At 36.5% G+C, this 25,000-nt stretch overlaps 1 protein-coding gene across 2 annotated transcripts in view; it reads left to right on the forward strand.

Annotated features, from left to right (window-relative positions):
* LOC106869517 (elongator complex protein 4) overlaps positions 1-25,000 on the forward strand; it is a 121,160-nt gene that overhangs the window by 27,493 nt on the left and 68,667 nt on the right. Inside the window, exon 1 of one of the 2 annotated variants that reach the window (XM_089341089.1) lies at positions 1,075-1,313. The exons of the other annotated variant lie outside the window; for it this stretch is intronic. Coding sequence (XP_089197215.1) covers positions 1,199-1,313 — 115 coding nt within the window. The 5' untranslated portion in view covers positions 1,075-1,198. Of the gene's footprint in view, positions 1-1,074; positions 1,314-25,000 lie in introns of those variants that run through there. 2 annotated transcript variants of the gene reach the window in all.

The raw sequence follows: 25,000 nt of genomic DNA on the forward strand, positions 1-25,000 counted from the left end.
ATAGTTATGGAATTTTAGCTGATCTTGTTGAGTAAATTTGACTTTTATGGGCAAGTAAATTTAATTAACAGGTGTATAAGCAATAACATTATAGATAAACACTAAAATTGAAATTCTTAATGCATCTTACCTGTCTGATTTGTTACTAAAATTATCCCAGATGTCAACCGACAAAAATTTTGCCACCTTTCAAGATGATGTACATTAATTTGAATCAATTAAAATACAGGTATAAATGGTATAAGATTTTATTCTTTCGGTAAATATTTTGTACCTTGGTGTGGAATAATTTTTTCCACAGATTTTATCAGGTGCATTCAATGTATCTGATCTCCAAACTTGTCACATGCTACTTTTTACCAGAAAATAAAAGGTGAGAGGGGTGGTGGAGACTGTTCTCTCTTGACAGGATAAAGAAATTTCCCACTGTCTTTGCAAACAACAAGGGGGTGGATTTGGTTTCAAATCCAGGCAGGGCCAAACAAGGTTCTACAAGTTATTTATAATAAGTGGTGTTATATCGGGGTTGAAAGAATGACGCATACAATATTAAATATACTACGACAATCTGAAAACAATAGAAACTTTTAAGGGTTTACTGGTTTTTATGAAATTTTTGGGTTAACAGACTTGAGTTAACGGAAGTTAATTAGTCCGATAATGATTTTCAAAGTTAACTTAAAAGTTAAATCGTTAACAAAAATGTTAACTTCGTTAATTAACAATTAATGGATTAACGGACTTATGCCCAGCTCTGTATATATATATATATATATATATATATATATATATATATATGTGTATGTGTGTATATATGTGTGTGTATGTGTGTGTGTGTGTGTGTATATATATATATATATATATGTGTGTGTGTGTATGTATGTGTGTGTGTGTGTATATATGTATGTATGTGTGTGTGTGTGTGTGTATATATGTATGTATGTGTGTGTGTGTATATATATGAATGTATATGTATGTATACAAGCACCATTGACATTTAGAAAGGAAGCCTAAAGAGAGCATGAACAGCAGAAGAACTAAATTCTGCCCCACTGCCAAAGCAGTTGCCTTTAGAATGCATGGAGAGAAAGTAACAAAGAATTATACAATTCCATTATTAAATAACAGTCAAATGACAAATAGAAGACATGTCGGATATTGTTGGTGAAAAGAGTGAATATTTTTTCCTTACAGTTCTATGAAAATAGAGATATTTCTAATTGCTGTTTCACTTGCATTCCCACAGTATGGATTTAATAGTACAATTAGTGAATATTTTCTGTTTTACCATTCATGGCCAACAAATACAGCTGGTAAGTTTGTTTCTAATAATTTGAACAGTTTTATTATTGCAAATGAAACTGAACTGTCAAAATACATAGGACTGCAGAGTCCACTAATGTCAGGAAAATACAGGGTATCCCACAATTAACTATCTATTTCAATGAAATTGGGCAAATTTTAAATAAACTGATTGAATTTTATGTTTATTACTTAATTATGATGCCAAAACAAATAGTTATAAATCTTACATGAAAATTCTATTGAAACTTTTAAGCATGTGCTCCATCTGTATTCCTACATATTTCAGATCTATTCTTAGCATTGCAAAGCACATTTTGAAGCATTTCAGGAGTTGTCTCCTGCACTGCTAACTGAATGCATTCTCTCTGTTCAGCTAAACTATTACTCCATTCTGGGGATGAATGTAGAGAAAATGGTTGCATCCAAATTGGGAAAAAAAAAAAAAAAAAAAGCTGTCATGTACAGATAAACAGGATCTAACAGGTATGGAAATAAAATTATAAAAGAAATTATAAACAAAATTAAAAATTTATACATTGGCTCTGTGGTAAGTAGCTTGCTTACCAACCACATGGTTCCGGGTTCAGTCCCCCTGCGTGGCACCTTGGGCAAGTGTCTACTACTATAGCCTTGGGCCGACCAAAGCCTTGTGAGTGAATTTGGTAGACGGAAACTGAAAGAAGCCCGTCGTATATATGTATGTATATATATATATATATATGTGTGTGTGTGTTTGTGTCTGTGTTTGTCCCCCACCAATGCTTGACAACTGATGGTGGTGTGTTTACGTCCCTGTAACTTAGCGGTTCAGCAAAAGAGACCGATAGAATAAGTACTAGGCTTACAAAGAATAAGTCCTGGGGTCGATTTGCTCAACTAAAGGTGGTGCTCCAGGATGGCCACAGTCAAATGACTGAAACAAGTAAAAAAGAAATTAAAAAAAAAGATATGAAACATGATAGAAATAAATAAAAATGAGTTTTAAAAAAATTGTCTGATTTCACTGAAATAGTTCATTCTGAGACACCCTGTAGAGGGATGTGGGTAAGTATTCAAGGTATAATACCAAATGTCAAATGAATTAAAGTGCTGCATACATAGAGAAGCATTGGGAGCGAAAAACATGCCAGGAAAATTGAAAGGTGACATTGGAGGAGGCAGTAAAAGGTGCTACTTTTATAAAAGCTCATCTGTTAAATTCTTATATTTTTACTGTTTTTTTGTCAGGAGATGGGCAGTTCTCATGAACAACTGCTCTTGTATTCTCAAGCTGTCTTATAATAATGTATTTAGCTGCATATTTGAGTTACAGGTTGAAACAAGATTGTTTTTACATGAAAAGTCATTCCTTGAGAGTGAGTAGTTCAATAATTTTTCATGGCTAGTGATGGTGGCATATATGTCTGACATTTTTTTATGTATTTGAATGACCTAAATTTGAGTCTACAAATGGGATCTGTAACAATTTGTACCCCTTTAGCATTCAAATTGGCCACATTTGGCCTCTCACACCTACTCTACAAGGTTGTTCATTGACATCTTGAAGCTATGGGATAATGCAAGATTAATTCAAAACAATGAGAATAAATAAACATTAAATTTGACAGAATAATATGAATGCTAAAGGGTTAAAGTTGAAAATAAAGTGGAAGGGGCTTACAATGTTTTGGTACAGCCATTTTTGGCATAACCTGATTGGTGTTGCTGATTTGATGCTGCCTTATTTGACATCAGAGTGGAAGCACAATGGCCTAGTGGTTAGGGCAGCGGACTCATGGTTGTAGGATTGCAGTTTCGATTCCCAGACCGGGCGTTGTGAGTGTTTATTGAGCGAAAGCACCTAAAGCTCCATGAGGCTCCGGCAGGGGATGGTGGCGAACCCTGCTGTACTCTTCCACCACAACTTTCTCTCACTCTATCTTCCTGTTTCTGTTGTACCTGTAATTCAATGGGAATGCTCAGCCACTTACACGTTAATTTCATGAGCAGGCTATTCTGTTGATCAGATGAACTGGAACCCTTGTCGTCGTAAGCGACGGAGTGCCAACAACAATTTGACATCAGGACATTTTAATCTTTCTCTTATTCTCTTCATCCCTTTCTCTCCCTTCTGTTCCCCTCTCTCTCTCTATTTCTGTGAGCATCTAGTTATGTTTGTATGTATATATTTATATATGAATATATGTATGTATGTATAATGTTTCTCTCTCTCCCTCTATCTGTATGTGTACGTTATCCTCCAGTGCCAAAACACTATTGCCAAAGCAGGTTGAATGTCCAATTAGCTATGCGAACTCACCGACACTCAAACAGCTGTACCCCATTGTCTCATTTCAAAGTGGAAATTATGATTATGAAATTAGAATTATAGTCTGAATTGTTTACAACATTTTATGAATTTCTTGCAACGTCTGATGATGGCCTCTGTGAAGAAATAAGAAAATCTTTCCATTCAATCAAATATAAGAACTGTAAAATAAGTCGATATACCCTGCTTGAGAAACCCTGTCAAGCCAAGTGAGATTCTAGTCATGGCCGATGCCAGTGACACGTAACTGACACCCATACCAGTGGTATGTAAAAAGCACCCACTACACTCTTGGAGTGATTGGCATTAGGAAGGGCATCCAGCCGTAGAAACCATGCTAAATCAGACTGGAACCTGGTGTAGCTCCCCTGCTTACTAGCTTTCAGTCAAACTGTCCAACCCATGCTAGCATGGAAAACAGATGTTAAATGGTGATGATGATGATGATGAAAATTTTGTTGAATTTTCATGTGACGCCTCATTTGGGTCATGTTTCATTTGGTATAATTTCACAAATTTTTGGAAATATGTGATAACTGAGTACCTAGAATTGGTATCCAAAGCTCTGAAATATTTAATGCCATTCCCGACTACATTCTTATTCGAGCAGGCTTTCTCACAGCTGTTTTAACTGACTACTATTGCATGTGAAATCCAGAACATAGTAGCAACAAAACAGCATCGCTTGTCTCAGTAAACAAAAGTTTTTAAATGCTGCCATTTATTTAATTGCATATTTTATTACAGAAATCTTTCAGTTGGGAAGATGAAACTGGCAGAATGAGTTTAAATGTTATTTAATAAAATCAATTTGTTGAGTAGTGAAACCTTTCAAAACTCAGGATTTTTCTCAGCCATTCATTGAAATACAAGAGGTCTTTGGTAATATAAAAGTGCATGTGTATGTATTTATGTAGGCGATATGTTGTATGTATGTATGTATATATTCAATTATGTGTGTGTGTTAGGTATGTATACATGCTTGTGTATACATGTATTTGTGTGTATATATAATGTGTATGTTTTTGTGTGTATGTGTAATTATATATATTTGTCATAAAAAATATTCACACGTTTTTATTACTGCTCAATTCAGCCTTTAGTCTGTGACCCTGCTGGACCACTATCTTTCAAATGCTTTAATCAATCATATTGAACCCTAGTACTTCAAACCTATTTCCAATTATATTGAACCCTTGTTTTAGTGTTGCTTCATCAATTTTTGGTAGCATAATACAAACCACATAACTCGACTTGAAGATATTATTTCCGTTATTATCAACTCTTTCCTAGTTACTGGTTAAAAAAAAAAAAACAACAGCAAAACGACTTCTCCCCTTAAAAAAAACCTCCACAAAATGGGAAGATAATTATGACTCTCCAACCTCTTTAATTTCTCTAGAGAAAAACCTAATTACAATTTTTTTTTTTTTTGTACAAATAGATATGAAACATTTTTAAAAAAGGTATTTGCATCTACATCTATTTTTAAGTATAAAAAATAAACCTGTTTCATCTGTCGTGTGGAAGTTAATAGCCTAAAAATACATGTTAATTTTATTAGTAACGGCTCATCTCTGACATTAGTTAGACATTTAATTCTATCGAGAATATGTAAAAGTGTTGTGTCTGTGTGAGAAAGTCTAATTATAGGCAAGTTTCTGGTAAATCTGTTTATACCTGATACCACTACTAACGTATATACAAGCCAGAAAAACAACAGCCAGATCTCCCTCGAAGCATACCCAACAGTCTCACTAGATAAAGGTATGTAAGATCATCTGATTCCTTTTTGTCTTTTGTTTCCCTACCCTGAGGAAAAAGGATGGGCTGGTCATGGGTAGAGTGGCTTTGATCATAGATCTGCTCAATCATGGTTGACCTGGGGCTAAACAACAACAAATAACACATGCCTAATTTTTGTCTTGAATTTCTGCAGGTCTAAAGTAGCAGTTTTTATACTTTGGTACAATATATCCGTCCTGAGTTTGGATGGGTAGATAGCTGGACAGACAAGTATTTGGGCAGACATGTGAATTTGAAAGCTACACAGATATATAGATGGATGGCAGGATAGATATGTGGAGGGGTAGAAAAGTAGATAGGTTCATGATGGGTAGCTGGGTGGTCAGATTGTTGGATATATCTTAAAATAAGTATAGGCATGGCTTTGTGGTTAAGAAACTTGCTTTCCAACTACATGGTTTAGGGTTCAATCCCACTGCATGGCACCTTGGGCATGTATCTTCTATTATAGCCCCAGGCCAACCAAAGCCTTGTGAATAGATTTTATTGATGGAAACACCGGAAGCTTGTTGTGTATATATGTGTGTGTGTGTGTCTTTGTGTTGTGTCTGACCCTTGCCCACCACCACTTGACTGTCTGGCTCCTGCCCACCATCACTTCCTCTTAGTTGTGGGAATTTTTCATTTTCCTAAATCTCTGTTGCCAAAAGTAACATGGCAACCCCAAAGAAGCACTTGATGCTCTCTGTAAAGTGGTTGGCATTAGGAAAGGCATTCAGCCATGGAAACCATGCCAAAGATGACACTGGAACTCAACACAGCACTGCAGCTTGCCAGTTCCCTGTCAGACCATCCTACCCATACCAACAAGGAAAGCGGATATTAAATGGTGATAATGATATATAGTGAAGGCGCATGGCTCAGTGGTTAGGGTATTCAGCTCACGATTGTAAGATCATGAGTTCAATTCTTGGCGATGCATTGTGTCCTCGAGTAAATCATTTTATTTCACGTTGTTCCAGTTCACTCACCTGGCAAAAATTAGTAGTATTTGTATTTCAAAAAGGGCCAGCCTTGTCACACTCTGTGTTACACTGAATCTCCCTGAGACCTATGTTAAGTCTGCCTGTGTCTGTGGAGTGCTCAGCCACTTGCATGTTAATTTCATGAGTAGGCTGTTCCATTGAATGGATAAACTGGAACCCTTGTCATCATAAGTGACGGAGTGCCAGTTAGTTTATATGTGTGTGTGTTTTGACCTCATGTGATGGTTGTAAATGAACATCACTGTTATACAAGTGGTGTTGTTCATTTCCACTCCTCTATGGGAAACGTATCTGGCTATGGGTTATATTACCTTGCTTTTTAAAGGTTTGTCAACAGAAAGGACATCTTATCACTCACAATCCCACTCTTCTGTGTGTGTGTTTATGGGTGTCTAACATATATTTTGTTGTGTCCAGGGAGACTCATTATGCCAGTATTAATAACACACACAGAGGTTCAGTTCCACTCCTTTATTTATTAGTCAGATATCTAACTAAATAATCAATTACTTAAATAGCAACGAAGGAGCTCTGATGGAAAAAGAACAAACAAAAACAAAACAAATGACTGATTGTTTTAAACCGAGTTGAACAGATAATCGATTGGATATTTCACCAATTGACTAACAATAAGGGAGTGGAATTGGACCAGTGTTTGCGTTAATAATACTAACATAATGAATCTCCTTAGATACACCAAAATTTGTTTCAACACACAAATTCACATAAAGAATCTTGCAAACCAAATACAAAAATTGAAGTGTATGTATATATATATATGTGTGTGTGTGTGTGTGTGTGTGTATGCGTATATCTGTATATGTGTGTTTGAATATATCACAACATTGACCAGCCTGTCAGATGTTGTTATACACCACATGTCACAATACACTTCCTTATATTGATGTACCGTTTGAATGATACCTCCCCCTCTGGCTAGGTGGGCAAGACAGCATTCACTCTGACTGGAATGCCAGTCTGTTGCAAGGTTACACATTTACATCTGAGTGAACTGGGGCAAAATGAAATGGAATGTTTTGCTCAAGAGTATATCTAAGTATTGAAACCACATTTTTGTGATCGTGAGTGCAACACCCTAACCACAAGGTCATGTGCCCTCACATATTTGTGTGTGTATGTGCATATGTGTATATATGCATCTATCTGTATGTATGTTTGTATGTATATTTTTGTCTGCTTGTTGTCATCTGATTGTTTCTATATCAATGTTTGTCTTATATTCTGTTTGTGTGTGTGTGTATATATATATATATATGTGTGTGTATTTGTATATATACTCTTTTACTCTTTTACTTGTTTCAGTCATTTATTTGACTGCAGCCATGCTGGAGCACCACCTTTAGTCGAACAAATCGACCCCAGGACTTATTCTTTGTAAGCCTAGTACTTATTCTATCAGTCACTTTTGCCGAACCGCTAAGTTACGTGGACGTAAACACACCAGCATTAGTTGTCAAGCGATGTTGGGGGACAAACTCACACACGCATATATATATATATATATATATATATATATATATATATATACATATATACGACGGGCTTCTTTCAGTTTCCATCTACCAAATCTACTCACAAGGCTTTGGTCGGCCCGAGGCTATAGTAGAAGACACTTGCCCAAGGTGCCATGCACTGGGACTGAACCTGAAACCATGTGGTTGGTAAGCAGGCTACCTACCACACAGCCACTCCTGCGCCTATGAATATATTCCTTTGTGTAAGTGTATATTTACAGATATATAATTATGTATGTGTATGTACTTGGCCCTGAAGGTTTGAAGATCTGGGAAAGATAGGGGTAACTATAATGTACAAAAAACCTCCACCTGTAGGCAAATGTTCGTACAAGTCTTTCATTTCATATGCTGGAAGCTGTCTCCTAGTTATTCACTTGCTTCTATCAAATTCATACTTTAGAAGGCCACAATCTGCATAGGCATGAAGAAAGGTAGGTCTGGTAAGACAGTCGAAATGCTAGAAAGGAGGCATATAAATCTGGAGGGGAGTCTCAGCCAGAATTCTCACAAGCAAAGAACAAAGGTACAAATTCTTCTGGGTAGGCAGTAGTGATGTGTGGGTGGAAGTGTACATAGTTTTGACCGAGAAATTGGTAGCTGAAGTGATTGAGGTAGCCAGAACATCTAAGTATTGAAACCACATTTTTGTGATCGTGAGTGCAACACCCTAACCACATGGTCATGTGCCCTCACATATTTGTGTGTGTATGTGCATATGTGTATATATGCATCATCATGGAAAATTTAACAGTAGCATGATCCTCAATCAGGACTTGAAGATAAACAAAAGGACCAATTTTATGAAGCCTTTTTGCAGATTATGAATGACAATGACCTTATCTTGTGGGTGACATTAATAGATATGTTGGGCTGCACTGGTATGCATTTGATGGTATACACAAAGACTACAGATTTGGTTCTAGAAAAGAGGAGGGAACAAAGTTGTTGGAGTTATGTGATTCAAATGACCAAATGATCTGTGATACTGACCTTAGGAAACCAGCCAGTCACTTGATCACTCGTCAATCTGATGGGCATACAAACCAGATTGACTATATCCTCACCTGAAAACAGGAGAGACAGATGACTGTAAATGCAAAGTCCTACCCTGGTGAAGAATGTATAACCAAACATAGGTTAGTGGTTGCTGACTTCAGACATAGAGCTAGAAGGATTTGGAGGCATAAACCAGTATGGAATAGGAAGATATGGAAGAAGCTTCAACCAGAGAATTATGTCAGGGAAGCCAGGTGACAGTTTTATTTAGCAATGGGAGAATTATTATTTTTTATATTATGGCTGGGTTCCAACCTATGCCGCAGCAACAAAATGCAGAAAGTAAGAGCTCTGCCAATATTCTACAGCTTGAGAACTCCAAGCATCAGGTGTTCCAGATTGCAAGACAGTTTATTAAAGAAACTCAAGGCATGGGAGAAAAGTGTGCACAGATGGATAATAATGGCACACTTGCTTTTGGTGATTCTGAAGAAGTGCTAAAGCAAGTGTAATGTCATTCATATAAGTTAGCCAATGCTGAAAGATAATCATTAGAGTACATGGAAACAATGGATCTGTATTGAAAAGGAGAAAAAACAGAATGGAAATTATTTTTAGGTGCAGGCGTGGATTTGTAGTAAGAAGCTTACATCCCAACTACAGAGTTATGGGTTCAGTCCCACTGTGTGGCATCTTGGGCAAATGTCTTCTGTAGCCTTGGGCCAACCAAAGCCTTATGAGAGGATTTGGTAGATGGAAACTGAAAGAATCCTGTTGTGTATGTGTGTGTGTGTGTGTCTTTGTGTCTATGTTTGTTTATGTCCCCATAACTTAGCAGTTTGGCAAAAGAGACCAATAGAATAAGTAGTAAGCTTTAAAAAATGTCCTGGGGTTGATTTGTTCAATTAAAACTCTTCAAGGTGGTGCTCCAGCATGGCCACAGTCAAATAACTAAAACAAGTAAAAGAATAAAAGAATATATATGTTTTGAGTTAGTGAAAAGTTTGGGAAAAAGTAAAACCTCAATGTTAGACCTGACCCACAAAACATTCATTACTTTGTCTTTTTCTTTCTTTTTTACTTTTTTCTCTTTTAAGCAATAAAAAAAAAACTATTAAAAATCTGAACCAAGCTGAAATATTTTCTATTCTTGAACTTTAACATAAAATGAGTTACATTAAAGCTGTTGTGTAAACCAGCATTGTTTCTGACAATCTTGTTTTTTTCTCAGGTACATGCATTCAGGATTAGTTCGGTAAAGTGCTCATCATCATCATCATCATCATTTAACATCCATTGTCCATGCTGGCAATTTGATCAGGGCTGGTGAGCTGAGGGGCTGCACCAGACTCCAGTCTGATTTGGCATGGTTTCTAACACTAAGCACTCCGAGAGTGTAATGGGTGCTCTTACATGCCACTGGCATGGTTACGAGTTGTGTGACACCAGTATCTGTCACAACTACAATTTCACTTGGCTTGACGGGTCTTCTTCTTAAACACAGCATACTGCCAGAGGTCTTGGTCATTTGTCATTGGCTTTTGAAAAAGATAGGATGAGGCTAGGAAGATTTGGTTGCTATTTCTAGCAGGTCAAAATTTCTTCAGTCTGGCCATCCTGCCAGCAAGCAGGACCAGAATGATTAACCCTTTAGTATTTAAACTGACCATACCCAGCCCAAACAATCAGATCTGATCTTTCACACCTATCCTACAATGTTATTCTAAAAATAAAAACAATCACATCATTGAAATCTCAAAGCTATGAGATAATGCATGATTAATTCATAACAGAATGAATGAATAGACCTTACATTTGAAAGAGTAATCTGAATGATTTTAAGGAGTGAAGTTTTCACTGTCAAATCTTGTTTTTTAAGTTTTTTGATAAACACTTCTGGAGCAACTTTCTGATTTTCAACTTCTTTGCTGCTCTATGTAATGACTGATGTTGATTATCTCTTGATTGGCCCTGATTCAACAACCATGCCTCTCCCTCTGAACAAAACTCATGATGTTCCACATCGTTGTCATCTCCACCTTGCTTTACACTGGTGTGACATGGACCCTTTATCAAAAAAGACCCGATGAAGCTTGTGCATTTCCAACAAACCAAGCTCTGGCAGATCCTCAACATCAGGTGGTAGGACTGACACACTGAAAATGAAGTCCTCATTCAGTCAGAAACGCCAAGCATTAAAGCTGCCATCTTCATGAGTTGTTTCAGGTGGTCAGGACATGTCATCTGAATGGCCCCTTCAAGACTCCTGCGGACCATCCTCTACAGTGAGCATGTCAATGGCAAATGGCACTGAGAAGCCCCAAAATGCAGATTAAATGATCAATTTAAGTCTTCCCTGCTTCAAGCTATATCAGCCCTAATACCTGGGAAACAGAAGCTGTTGACTGTCCATCCTGGTGAAGAGCAATTTGTTTTGGTTGTCCCAAGGAGAGGAGAAAGACTAAAGTAAAAAGAAGGCAACACAAAGCTTGACAACTCTAGCCAACACTCTACCCACTCCTCCTGAATTGTGCTTATAGTAGAAAGGATTATTAATGTTTATTACCTCCATCTTAGCAAAGGCGGAAGTATTGTTTTCAATCACTTTTGTTTGTTTGTTTGTTCATGGACAAGATATCTCAAGAACCGCTGGATGGATTCAGATGAAACTTTCAGGGATGTTTGGCCTTGTGACTGGCACAAACTAATTAGATTTTGGGATTGATCTGGTGCTGGACAAGGTTTCTGAATCATTTTTCCTGTATTTTTTAATTAATTTTTGAGAGTGGTCGGGTTCATTTTTAGTATTCTTGTTTGTGAAAACAGTTGAGTTTATTTCAGATATTCTCATTTTAAAAATCATCTTTGGCTAATCATTGTGCTCTTGTTGTTATTATTATTGAGAAGGCGGTGGACTCACAGAATCGTTAGCACACCAGGCAAAATGCTTAGTGGCATTTCATTCATCTTTATGTCCTGAGCTCAAATCCCAGTGAAGTTGACATTACCTTTCATACTTTTGGGGTTAAACACTGGGGTTGATATAATTGACTTACTCCCTGCCCTGAAATTTCTGGCCTTGTGCCAAAATTTGAAACCATTATTATCAAAGAAAAAGGCAGCAAGCTGGTAGAATCATTAGCACCCTGGGCAAAATGCTTAGCAACATTTTGTCCATCCTTATGTTCTGAGTTCAAATTCTGCCAACTACCTTTCATCCTTTTGGTATCAATGAATTAAGTACCAGTGAAATCCTGGGGGTCGATGTAATTCACCGGTCCCCTCCCCACAAATTTCAGGCCTTGTGCTCTTAGTAGAAAGGATTATTATTATTATTATAATTGTTATTATTATTGAGGAGGTGAACTGGCAGAAGTGTTAGCATGCCAGACCAGATGCTTAGTGGCATCTCCTCTGGCTTTACATTCCAAGTTCTAATGTTGCCAAGATTGACTTTGCCTTTCAACTTTTCAGGGGTCAATGAAATAAGTAACCCCTGAGCACTCGGATCAATATAAGTGACCTCCACCCTTCAATTGCTGCCTTTGTGCCTATAGTAGAAAGAATTACCATTATTGTAAGATTTTTGATGTATTATGACTGTTTTTGCTATAGATATGATACTTACTGTTATTGTTGGAACCGTCTTTGGTGGCATATGCATGTGTGTGGGTTGAATTGGCAAAGTATTCTATCATGGATTATTATCATTTTTGTTTATGTCTGTGTTTGTATTTGTAGTCATGTATGTTTAGGTATGTGTGTATGTATATATATGTACATATATGTATAAATATGCGCATAGATATATATACATATATGAATATATATATATATATATATATATATATATATATCACACGCACACACACGCGTTTAGATATGTGTGCATGTGTATACATATATGTATGTGTGTGTGTGTATATATATATATATATATATATATATATATATATAATATGTACGAGTATGTGTATGTAAGGAACTAGAAGAGTTGCTGCTAAGTAATTTGGTATGCTAACAATTCTGCCAGCCCATCACATTAACAGTAATAATTCTTCCTTCTGTAAGCACAAGGCTTGAAATTTTGTGGGGAGGGGCTAGTTGATTAAAACGACCACAGTTTTCAACTGGTATTTATTTTATTTAATCAACCCCGAAAGGATGAAAGGCGAAGTTGACCTCTTTAGGATTTGAACTCAGAATGTAAAGACAGATGAAATGCCACTAAGCATTTTGTTTGGCATGCTAATGGTTCTGCCAATTCACTGCCTTAATAATAATAATAACAATAATAATAATAATAATAACAATAATAATGGTTTCAAATTTTAGCACAAGGCCAGCAATTTCGGTGTGGGTGGGATAAGTCAATTACATCAACCACATTGTCCAGTTGGTGCTTATTTTATTGACCTGGAAAGGATGAAAGGCAAAATCAATGGTGGAATTTGAACTCAGAACATAAAAACGGACAAAATGCTGCCAAGCATTTTGCCGTGTGTGCTAATGATTCAGCCAGCTCACCACAATAATAATAATAATAATAATAATAATAATAATAGTTATAATAGTTATAATGATTTCACAAGGCCAGCAATTTGGGGGAAGGGGTAAGTTGATTAAATTGACCCCAGTGCTTAACTGGTACTTATTTTATCGATACTGAAAGTATGAAAGACAAAATACTTCAGTGGAATTTGAATTCAGAACTTAATGGCTGACAATATTCTGCCAACTATTTTGGCCAGTGTGCTAACATTTCTGTCAACTTGCAGCCTTAATAATAATATGTATGCCTGTATGTATGATATTATATATATATATATATATATATATATATATATATATATATATATATATATATATATATATATATATATATGTGAATTAACATTTTTGAAGATGTCACGTTGAAGGTAACACTACCCATGTACCTATCTAAGGAGTAAAGTAACCATGAATCTCCCCCACAACAAAACTTTCTTTTCTCTTCCTGTCTGACATTAGCTTGTCAATATTTCACATAAACCAACCACTCTGCAATTCTCCATCTCAGGCAAAGAAAGTGAGGCTGTTTTAGCCTTGCAGGTTACAGGAGAACCTCACTTATGCTGGTGCCAGACAAAAATAAAAAGGAAGGCATCCAGTTCACTCTGTAAAATGGTTGGCATTAGGGAGGACATTTAGCCATGGAAACAATGCCAGAACTGAGACACTGAAGCAAGATGGGGTCCTCTAATCTGTTGGATCCTGTTTAACATTCCAAACCATACCAGCATAGAAAGTGGATATATATATATATATATATATATATATATATATATATATATATATATATATATATATATATATATATATTTTTTTTAAAGTTTCAGCTTAGAGCTGCGGCCATGCTGATGCACCACCGTGTTGCTACACTGTTATTACAGGGAGCCTCTTACAATATGTGGCACTTGGTGAAGAATGGAGTTTGATTTAGCAACCCTCATTTGCACCTCCTGCCGCGAGGTAGGTTCATCTGGGACTCTCGATAGGAAGAGGTCCAGCTTTGATTTAAAAACTCCTACATCTACTTTGTGCAATCAAAGATACAAAAATGACTTACTCTGAAGGAATTTAAAGATAGCATAATCCATGAGTAGAGTAAGAAAATCCATGAATCAGGTACTCCAAATCAGTCATAAATATAAAGTGGAGGATCTTTTTTAAAACGGGGGCCACATTTTTCATTAACGAAACACTTTGAAACTTGGAACACTGGTAGAATGTGTCATATAAAACATCTTTTTCTCTTAGTCTTCTTAAAAAAAAAAGAAATCCCTAAGTTATTCCATGTTAAAGTTGTCGTATTTCTGTAATTTCAACCAATCACTGACGTCCATTCAGCCGATATACATTAAGTGCCGACTACATAAACAAACGATTCTGAAACAATTCTATCGGTAATAAGGTTAGGGTTAGGGTTAGGGTAAAACAGCAAATTTAAAAAGAAAAAAAGCAAATAAAACGAAGAAAAGAAAAGAAAATGAAAAAAGCAAATAAAACGAAGCTATGGCTTAATCAGCCAAAGGAGTAAATGTAAACAACTGAATACTTGTCAGTGATTGGTTGAAATTATCGAAATAAGACAATTTTTTACATGAAATAAATTCGAATACAAAAATATTTTTCTGTTCTATAACACAAAATAGATAAGTATACGAAGTTTGAAAGTCTTTCAGTACCAAAAACACTATGTAAAACATTAATGAAAAATGTGGCCCCCGTTTTAAAAAAGATCCAAAGTGGATGAGACTTGTGACAGTGGGAGATCCAGGAAGACATGGGACAGAGTATTGAAGGCCAATCTCTAGACACTGAGTCTTATGAAGGAGATGACTAAGGAGCAAGATATTTGGCACATTGCTGTACTCGAGAAGACCTGTCTACCACAGCAGAATTGGTACTGGTGCCACATTAAAAGCACCCAGTGCACTCTGGAGTGGTTGGTATTAAGAAGGATATCCAGCCGTAGAAACCATACTAGAACAGACAATGGAGCTTGGTGCAGCCCTTGGCTTTACCAGCTCCAGTCAAACTGCCCAACCTATACCAGGTTGGAAAACAAGTGTTAAATGACGATGGTGTACATACATACATATATATGTATATATATAAATATGTATATATATATATATATATATATATATATATATATATATATATATGTTTTCATCCAAAATGGTGATGAACAACATTTCTCCATATGATCAGCTTGAAAAATTGTTAAGATATTAAGATATTTCCTTTATATGAAACTAAAGGTAGCCTTAATACACAAATAAAGAAACTTTATCCACCAACGTGGTGGTGAGCACTCATTCTTATTGTTCGATATTTACATATGGCGTTAGGAAGGGCATCCAGCTGCAGAAACTCTGCCAAATTTAGATTGGAGCCTGGTGTTGCCATCCGGTTTCACCAGTCCTCAGTCAAGTCGTCCAACCCATGCTAGCATGGAAAGCGGACGTTAAACGATGATGATGATGATGATGATATGTAATAATAGTATTCATAGTTATAACTTTCATTGATATCCTCACCTCCCCACCTCTGTCCCCATTCTTCTGGATGAAAAGAGCTGGGGGAGTGGGAGTTGTGGCTGATCAGTGAGTGAATTGTGGTGGTAGTAAGTTCCACTCTTCCATCAAAGAATAACACAGGCATTTCTTGTGTGCATTCCTTTTGTTGTGTGTGATGTCACCAGTGCAGTTGTATTGTGGTTTGGTAGAGCAGCAATTTATGGGCTGGATAGACCAGTCTAACTTGTGGCTGTTTGTGGGTAGTACAACAATGATATCAACATAAACAGCCAAATAAAGACACTTGTGATAATGATGATGATGATTGCAATAAATTATTCTTAATGACCAAGAAAATAGTTATCCTTTGTTTTCAGAGATTGTTGTTTTTTGTAACTAGATTCCTTTCAAATAACACCTTATTTTCTGAAAACAAAACTTGGAAACTGTAGACCTGGATATATATCGTTTTAAAAGCAGTGATGGTCATGGTTAGAACTTCTTTGATCATAAGTCTGCTGTCCTCCCAGCCATAGCTGTCACATTTATAATTCAGACATTGTTGCTGACTTGGCTGATTGGTTAAGAAGTTTGCTTCCCAACCACACAGCTTCAGGTTCAATTTCACTTCATGGAACCTTGGGCAAGTGTCTTCTACTATAATCCTCAGCTATTCTACATTATGCTTTGTGTGTTGATGGATACGAAAAGAAGCCATCATCTGTGTGTGTGTGTGTGTGTGTGTGTGTGTCCTGGTCACTGTCATGCAAGCAGTTCAGAATCCTGTGAAAACATGTCTGACCATGGCCAGATATTAACTTGCTTGGTAACAGGTAAGTGTTGGCAGCATGAAGGGTATACACAAGCATCTGTGTATGTATATGTGAGTGTACGTGCATGTCTGTGTGTGTGTGTGTGTGTGTGTGTATGTGTCTGAGCATTAGTACGCATATGGATGTACATGTGAACCAACATGTATGTGTTTGTATAGGCTGAATCTTAAAGGTCAGCTAAGGACAATCGCATGTGTAACCAACCATGAAGAACAAATCAACAGCAGGAAGAAATCAAATGCTAATCCTTTTAAAATGGCAACCACCTTAAGAGTAGCAGAATCACCATCCCACTACATCTACACATTCAAAGCAGTTTGCCAATGGTTCTTCTGCAACAACACACCCTGATAAACCCAGTGACTACTACGAAATTCAAGCCATGGGTAGACACAGAGGATGTTCTTGAAGCTGAGAATTTGAACTTACAGTGACAATATTTACATATCGCTTGAGGAAACACAACTAGATCCCATAATGCAGGGAAGCGGTTGTGTAATCAAGTACCTGCACGCCTGGAGAACTATGTTGCATGGAAACAATTGTAAAAAATAAATGCCCAACTATGCTCTTTCTTGTTGACTCCAGTGTTTTCAATTATCTGTCTGTCTGTCTGTCTATCTATTTGTCTATCTATCTATCTGCCTATCTATCTATTTATCTATCTATCTGTCTGTCTGTCTGTCTGTCTGTCTGTCTGTCTGTCTGTGTCTGTCAGTCTATCTGTCTGTCTGTCTATCTATCAGTCTATCTATTTGTCTGTCTGTCTGTCTATCAGTCTATCTATTTGTCTGTCTGTCTATCTATCAGTCTATCTATTTGTCTGTCTGTCTATCTATCAGTCTATCTATTTGTCTGTCTGTCTATCTATCAGTCTATCTATTTGTCTGTCTGTCTATCTATCAGTCTATCTATTTGTCTGTCTGTCTATCTATCAGTCTATCTATTTGTCTGTCTGTCTATCTATCAGTCTATCTATTTGTCTATCTATCTATCTGTCTATCTATCTGTCTGTCTGTCTGTCTGTCTATCTATCAGTCTATCTATTTGTCTATCTATCTATCTGTCTGTCTGTCTATCTATCTGTCTATCTATCAGTCTATCTATTTGTCTATCTATCTATCTATCTATCTGTCTATCTATATATATATTGTGAGAGAGATGTTTAATAAGTAAGATAAAAAGTGCTTAATACATGACATAAAATATATTAACTATGTTTATTCATCATCAGCAAAATAAATATAAGCACATGTGTGTGTGTATTAACCCATCTTATTTTCGTAATATCTCTTAATCAACATACATTAATTGGAATTCAGGAAATTCATTATCAGTGTCTTTATCTGCTGCACTACTTCCACTTCCCCTCCCCAATATCTTCATCTCCAGAATTCCATTGTCTTCTGAGAGAAGTTATATCATTTGAAATTATAAATGTAATGAGTGAATGTCAAAATGACACCAGGTGTCAGTTTGGTCGTTCTACTTCCCATTGGTCTAATATAGAGGTGGGCAATTCACGACCCACCACAGTTTTCAGCAGCCTGTGGAAGCATTCATCAAAAAAAAATTCAAAGTCTAAGATTTTCGTAAACTGACCACAGTAAACTGCTAGTGCCAAGGCTAACTTGAACCAAGACTTGCTTCCTTTGTGTTACAAAAAATTAGCCCCGTGTTTTAATAGGCAGATATCTACTGCACATGTGCAGTCACTTCATATACAACTTTTAGCAACAATAATATCTGTATCATGCCAACCTGAGAAAACATGGGCCCTCCTAAAAAGAGCAAAATTGAAAAAAAAATGCCATGCCTTCAACGAAGACTGGACACACAAATATTTGTTCAGTAATTCAGGGAATAAGGCAGTGTGTTTGTTTACTGTGTCATGAGATTGTTGCTGTATTCAAGGAATACAATTTGAAACGACACCACCAAGCAAAACATGGCGAATTTGGTAGCGAAATGTCTGAGGAAGAACGTACGAAAAAAGCTGCAAAGTGTGTTACAAAGCTAAAGAAGCAACAGACCATATTTATGAAGCAATTGACACTTCGGGATAGTGCTACAGAGGCAAGCTTCATGGTGGCATACAACCTCACTAAAAACAACAAGCCATTTTCTGATGGTGAGTTTGTTAAGCAGTGCTTGGTAGATTGTGCAAGCGTCCTAAGCCCTGACACAAGAAGCAAATTCAAAACCATTTCATTATCAAGATGGATTATGGTGTGGCGCATAGACTTAATTAGTGATGAACTAACAGAACAGCTGAACACTGTGAGTAGAAATTTTGTTTGGTTTCCTTTGGAACTGGATGAGAGCACTGATAACCAAGACACTGTACAGTTACTTATCTTTGTCTGTGGAATTGATGAAAATTTTGTCATCACAGAGGAACTACATGGTTTGGAATCAATGAAAAATACAACCACAAGTTAGGACTTGTTTAAATGTGTTGTGGATTGTGTGGAGAAAAGTACCTTGTCATGGAATAGAATGGCAAGCATTACAACAGTTGGGGCCAGAAGATTTACTGGAAGAAATGTGGGTATGATTAAACTTTTAGAGAACAAGTTAAAAGCAGAACACCAAGACAGTGATATCTTGTCTTTTCATTGCATTTTGCATCAGGAAAGGGTCTGTAAAGCTGCACTGGACCTAAAGCATGTGGTGGATCCTGTAGTAAGCATGGTGAACACAGTCAGAGCAAGGGCGCTCTACCATCGGCAATTTAAATCCCTGCTTGAGAATGTGGAGGCAGAGTATGGAGATGTGATTTACCACAACAACATTCAGTGGTTGAGCCTGGGCAAAATATTAAAATGGGTTTGGGAATTAAAGAATAAAGTGTTCCTCTTTCTAGACATAAAGAGGCTTTCATGTGATTTTGTGATCAAAATGGGATATGAGGAGTGGAGATATGAGATGATGTTTGCAGCTGATATGCTTGAGAAATTGTAAGAATTGAATGTGACATTGCAGGGAAAGGGGTTGTTTGTACATGAAATGTTTAGGTATGTGAGATCATTCAAAACAAAACTAGGTCTGCTTGCAAGGCAAGCAGGTGAGGACAAGTTTTGTTATTTCCCTTTATTAAGAAAACAGAAAGTGCCTGCAAGTGTTTCCTCCAAGATTAGGGATCATTTACTGAGTTTGAAGGATGAGGTCACAAGAAAATTTCAGGATTTTAAGAAAATTGAGCCTGATTTAAATTTGTTATCTTATCCTTTCACTGCTGATATTGATACAACACCTGAGGATGTGCAGCTTGAATTAATTGCCATGCAGTCAGATCACACACTGAAAGAAATGTTTAATTCTGTGACATTGATAGAATTTAACAGATCTCTATCTACTGACAAATTTTCATGTGTGAAGAAATTTGCTGGGAAAATGTTTTCTATTTTTGGATCCATATGTATTTGTGAGCAAAGATTTTTCTTGCATGAAAATCAATAAAGATTAAAAATAGATCCTCTGTGATTGACATAAAGTTGCAGACAGTGATGAGGATCTCAACAAGCAACCTCACTCCTGATTTCAAAACAATTGTAAATAAGTGTGACAGGTTACATTTGTCTCATTAAATTACTTGTGCTGGCTGATGTGTAATTTGCACATAAATAAACTTAATGAAACCTTTTCTGTGTACCACTATTGTTTTAGTTTTATCTATTAATTATTATGATGTAATTTACACTTTGCATTAAATGAAATGTAATGTTAACTAATGAATACGACCAGCTATAGATGATGTGGCCCTCCACTAACCATGGCTGTATCAAAGTGGTCCCTGAGCCAAAGCAGTTGCCCACCTCTGGTCTAATATAAATTTTAAATGTTTCCTTGGTTCAGTTAAAGAGTCTGTGGAATTGATGAAAATTTTGTCATCACAGAGGAACTACATGGTTTGGAATCAATGAAAAATACAACCACAAGTTAGGACTTGTTTAAATGTGTTGTGGATTGTGTGGAGAAAAGTACCTTGTCATGGAATAGAATGGCAAGCATTACAACAGTTGGGGCCAGAAGATTTACTGGAAGAAATGTGGGTATGATTAAACTTTTAGAGAACAAGTTAAAAGCAGAACACCAAGACAGTGATATCTTGTCTTTTCATTGCATTTTGCATCAGGAAAGGGTCTGTAAAGCTGCACTGGACCTAAAGCATGTGGTGGATCCTGTAGTAAGCATGGTGAACACAGTCAGAGCAAGGGCGCTCTACCATCGGCAATTTAAATCCCTGCTTGAGAATGTGGAGGCAGAGTATGGAGATGTGATTTACCACAACAACATTCAGTGGTTGAGCCTGGGCAAAATATTAAAATGGGTTTGGGAATTAAAGAATAAAGTGTTCCTCTTTCTAGACATAAAGAGGCTTTCATGTGATTTTGTGATCAAAATGGGATATGAGGAGTGGAGATATGAGATGATGTTTGCAGCTGATATGCTTGAGAAATTGTAAGAATTGAATGTGACATTGCAGGGAAAGGGGTTGTTTGTACATGAAATGTTTAGGTATGTGAGATCATTCAAAACAAAACTAGGTCTGCTTGCAAGGCAAGCAGGTGAGGACAAGTTTTGTTATTTCCCTTTATTAAGAAAACAGAAAGTGCCTGCAAGTGTTTCCTCCAAGATTAGGGATCATTTACTGAGTTTGAAGGATGAGGTCACAAGAAAATTTCAGGATTTTAAGAAAATTGAGCCTGATTTAAATTTGTTATCTTATCCTTTCACTGCTGATATTGATACAACACCTGAGGATGTGCAGCTTGAATTAATTGCCATGCAGTCAGATCACACACTGAAAGAAATGTTTAATTCTGTGACATTGATAGAATTTAACAGATCTCTATCTACTGACAAATTTTCATGTGTGAAGAAATTTGCTGGGAAAATGTTTTCTATTTTTGGATCCATATGTATTTGTGAGCAAAGATTTTTCTTGCATGAAAATCAATAAAGATTAAAAATAGATCCTCTGTGATTGACATAAAGTTGCAGACAGTGATGAGGATCTCAACAAGCAACCTCACTCCTGATTTCAAAACAATTGTAAATAAGTGTGACAGGTTACATTTGTCTCATTAAATTACTTGTGCTGGCTGATGTGTAATTTGCACATAAATAAACTTAATGAAACCTTTTCTGTGTACCACTATTGTTTTAGTTTTATCTATTAATTATTATGATGTAATTTACACTTTGCATTAAATGAAATGTAATGTTAACTAATGAATACGACCAGCTATAGATGATGTGGCCCTCCACTAACCATGGCTGTATCAAAGTGGTCCCTGAGCCAAAGCAGTTGCCCACCTCTGGTCTAATATAAATTTTAAATGTTTCCTTGGTTCAGTTAAAGATTTGATAGCAATCTGGTTTTTCTCACATATTGTTTACAGTGGTTATTTATTGTGATTGTAAGGCAGCAAACTGTCCAGAATCATTAGCATGCCAAGCAATAGGCTGAGTAGCATTTCATCTCTCGTTATGTTCTGAGTTCAAATTCCACTGAAGTTGATTTTACATTTCGTCCTTTCAGGGTCGATAAAATAAGTACCAGTTGAGTACTGTGGTCAGTCTAATCACTTACCCCCTCCCCCAAAATTGCTGCCCTTGTATCAGAATTTGAAACCAATAAATTGTGTTTGTGGTATTATCCTAGCTTATGATCATCCTGCCTTTTATCCAAACATCATGTATCTGTAACTACATTATCTAATAAACATCCATTGATTTTTAAAGACACTGTGGAGCAATTTAAGGGAGATTTGGTTGAGATTTCTAGCAGGCCATGTAATCATATAGAACAGTGCTTCTCAACCATTTTTTTCATCTGTGGACCCCTTTGTTTACTATTTTATTCTAGTGGACCTCTGTAACCATTCGATATTTATAAACTAGTTTTATAGATACTTCTTTCAAAATTCTTGTTTTGCTTTTGACACATGAACTTGCATAGGCTGAACTGTGCAAAATGTTTGAGAAAGAAATTTAGCTGTTTCTTGCAATAAATACATCTAAATCAAACCATTCTGATGGACCCTAAACCCTTTAGCATTCAAATTATTCTGCCAAATCTAATGCTTATTTATTCACAATGTTTTCAATTAATCTTGCATTATTGTGTAGTTTCGAGATTTTCATGATGTGATTGCTTATTTTTAGAAGGACATTGCTGGGTAGATGTGAGAGGCCAGATCTGGCTGGTTTGAACATAAAAGAGGCAGAATATTTGGGCTGGAACTGGCCAGTTTGAATGCTACAGGACTAAAATACTGTGGATCCCCAATTTACTTTTTTTGCATATGTGAACCCACCAAAATCTTAGATGGACTCCTAGGAGTCATATGAATCCCATATGATGTAGAATATCCTTTTCTGACTTGTGAACTGCAATGTGGTGTTGTATAATGCAGTGTGATGAAGTGTTCTGTATATAACATAAATATGGTGTTTGGTGTATGTTTAATGCACCTTATATTACTTGATGCATATTAAATTATTGCACCTTGTGGTATCTTCTTGTCGCTCTTTACATGCTGAGTTCAAATTCTACCAAGGTCAACTTTGATTTTATTTAATTCTTCTGGGAGTGATAAAATAAAGTACCACAGGATGGTGGATTAGAAGAATTGTTAACACTTTGGACAAAGTTCTCTGTATTATTTATTGTTTACTTTAATTTGGTGAACTGAAGATGGCAAGCTGGCAAAACTGTTAGCATATGAAACAAAATGCTTAGTCATGCTTCTCCTTGCTCTTTACACTCTGAGTTAAAAATCCTGCTGACCTCAGGTTGATAGAATAAAGTACCAGCCAAGTAAGAGAGTCAATGTAATCGACTAAGCCCATCTGCTAAAATTCCTGGCCTTGTGCCAAATTTTGTTACAGTTTGTTTCTGATTCTTTACATCCTGAGTGCTTGAGTAGTTGTGGTGAATGTGTCTGATTTTTTTCTAGCTGATGAAACGATTGGTGTAGCTTTGCATTTTTGTTTACATGACACCTTCTTGAAAGAAGGTACTGGGAAACAGCTGTAGTATTCTCTCACAAAAATTCCTTGACATGCATGAAGCATTTGTCAAAGAAAAAGTCACCAGGAGAGTTGGTCATCAGTCTGATGGTGCAAGGAAGGTAAAAGATAGTGAGATGATGCTTTCTATCAGAGATCATCTTGAGAGAGAGAGAGAGAGAGAGAGAGAGATACGCACGCGCGCGCGCACACACACACACACACACACACACACACACACACACACACACACACTGAATATTCAATTGAGAAATAAGATCTTAATGTTATATAAGACTTGGACATAATTCCTTTTTCTCACATAGACAGGGCCTTTATGTGAGGAGATGCAAGTGGTGCATTATTCCTAGGCCCTGGATAATATACCTCTCAAAGGTCCTTACTAACAAGAGAGTGAAAGAGAGAGAGGGAGAGGTGTGGGGGGAGAGAGAGAAGCCTTCAGGTTTGGAGTATTTAGTGAATTGAGAATTAAGACCTTACTGTTATTTCTTAGTGGATCACTGACCCAGTTTCTAGACAACTACAACAAAAAGCAAGCTTTTTCTTTTTTCTTGTTCAATAAAAGATCTGTATATGTGTTTCTCAAGAGAAATTACTTTGCTGTGTTTCATCAGATTACGAAGCTTATAATAAAAACACGCTTGAATTATATTTAACAATTCATAAATATTTGTTGTTGTTGCTCTATTCAGATTTCTGTGATATCTGAAATCTAAAACATGAGGGTGACCTTGTTCACCTGTGTCTGTTGGCAAGGTGAAGTGAGGTCATGAATGTTGTTTGAGTTCCAGATTAATTCAAATTAACAGGCTTGTAATCAAAGACATTCCATGTGTAATTGATACTGTCTTTGCAGTATCCACGACTATGTTTTTTTCTTTCTTTCTCTTTTAAAGATGCTAGTGTATGATTTGAAGGAGATTTGGTTACTATTTCTCTGTTGAAGTTGTCTCTTCAACTCACAGTTGAGTGTGGTGGTATTTTTTAGGTGTGATTATAAAAAAGGTGGTGGTGGGAGAGGTGTGTAAGTGAAATAATTTTCTCTTGGTTGGGTTTTGAAATCTTAATTTTTGGTGGGGAAAACAAAGATTAAAGATTTTGATCTAGATTCTGATATAATATG

This window comes from Octopus bimaculoides, chromosome 24, assembly GCF_046866305.1.
Source record: "Octopus bimaculoides isolate indiv1 chromosome 24, ASM4686630v1, whole genome shotgun sequence".
NCBI lineage: Eukaryota > Metazoa > Mollusca > Cephalopoda > Octopoda > Octopodidae > Octopus > Octopus bimaculoides.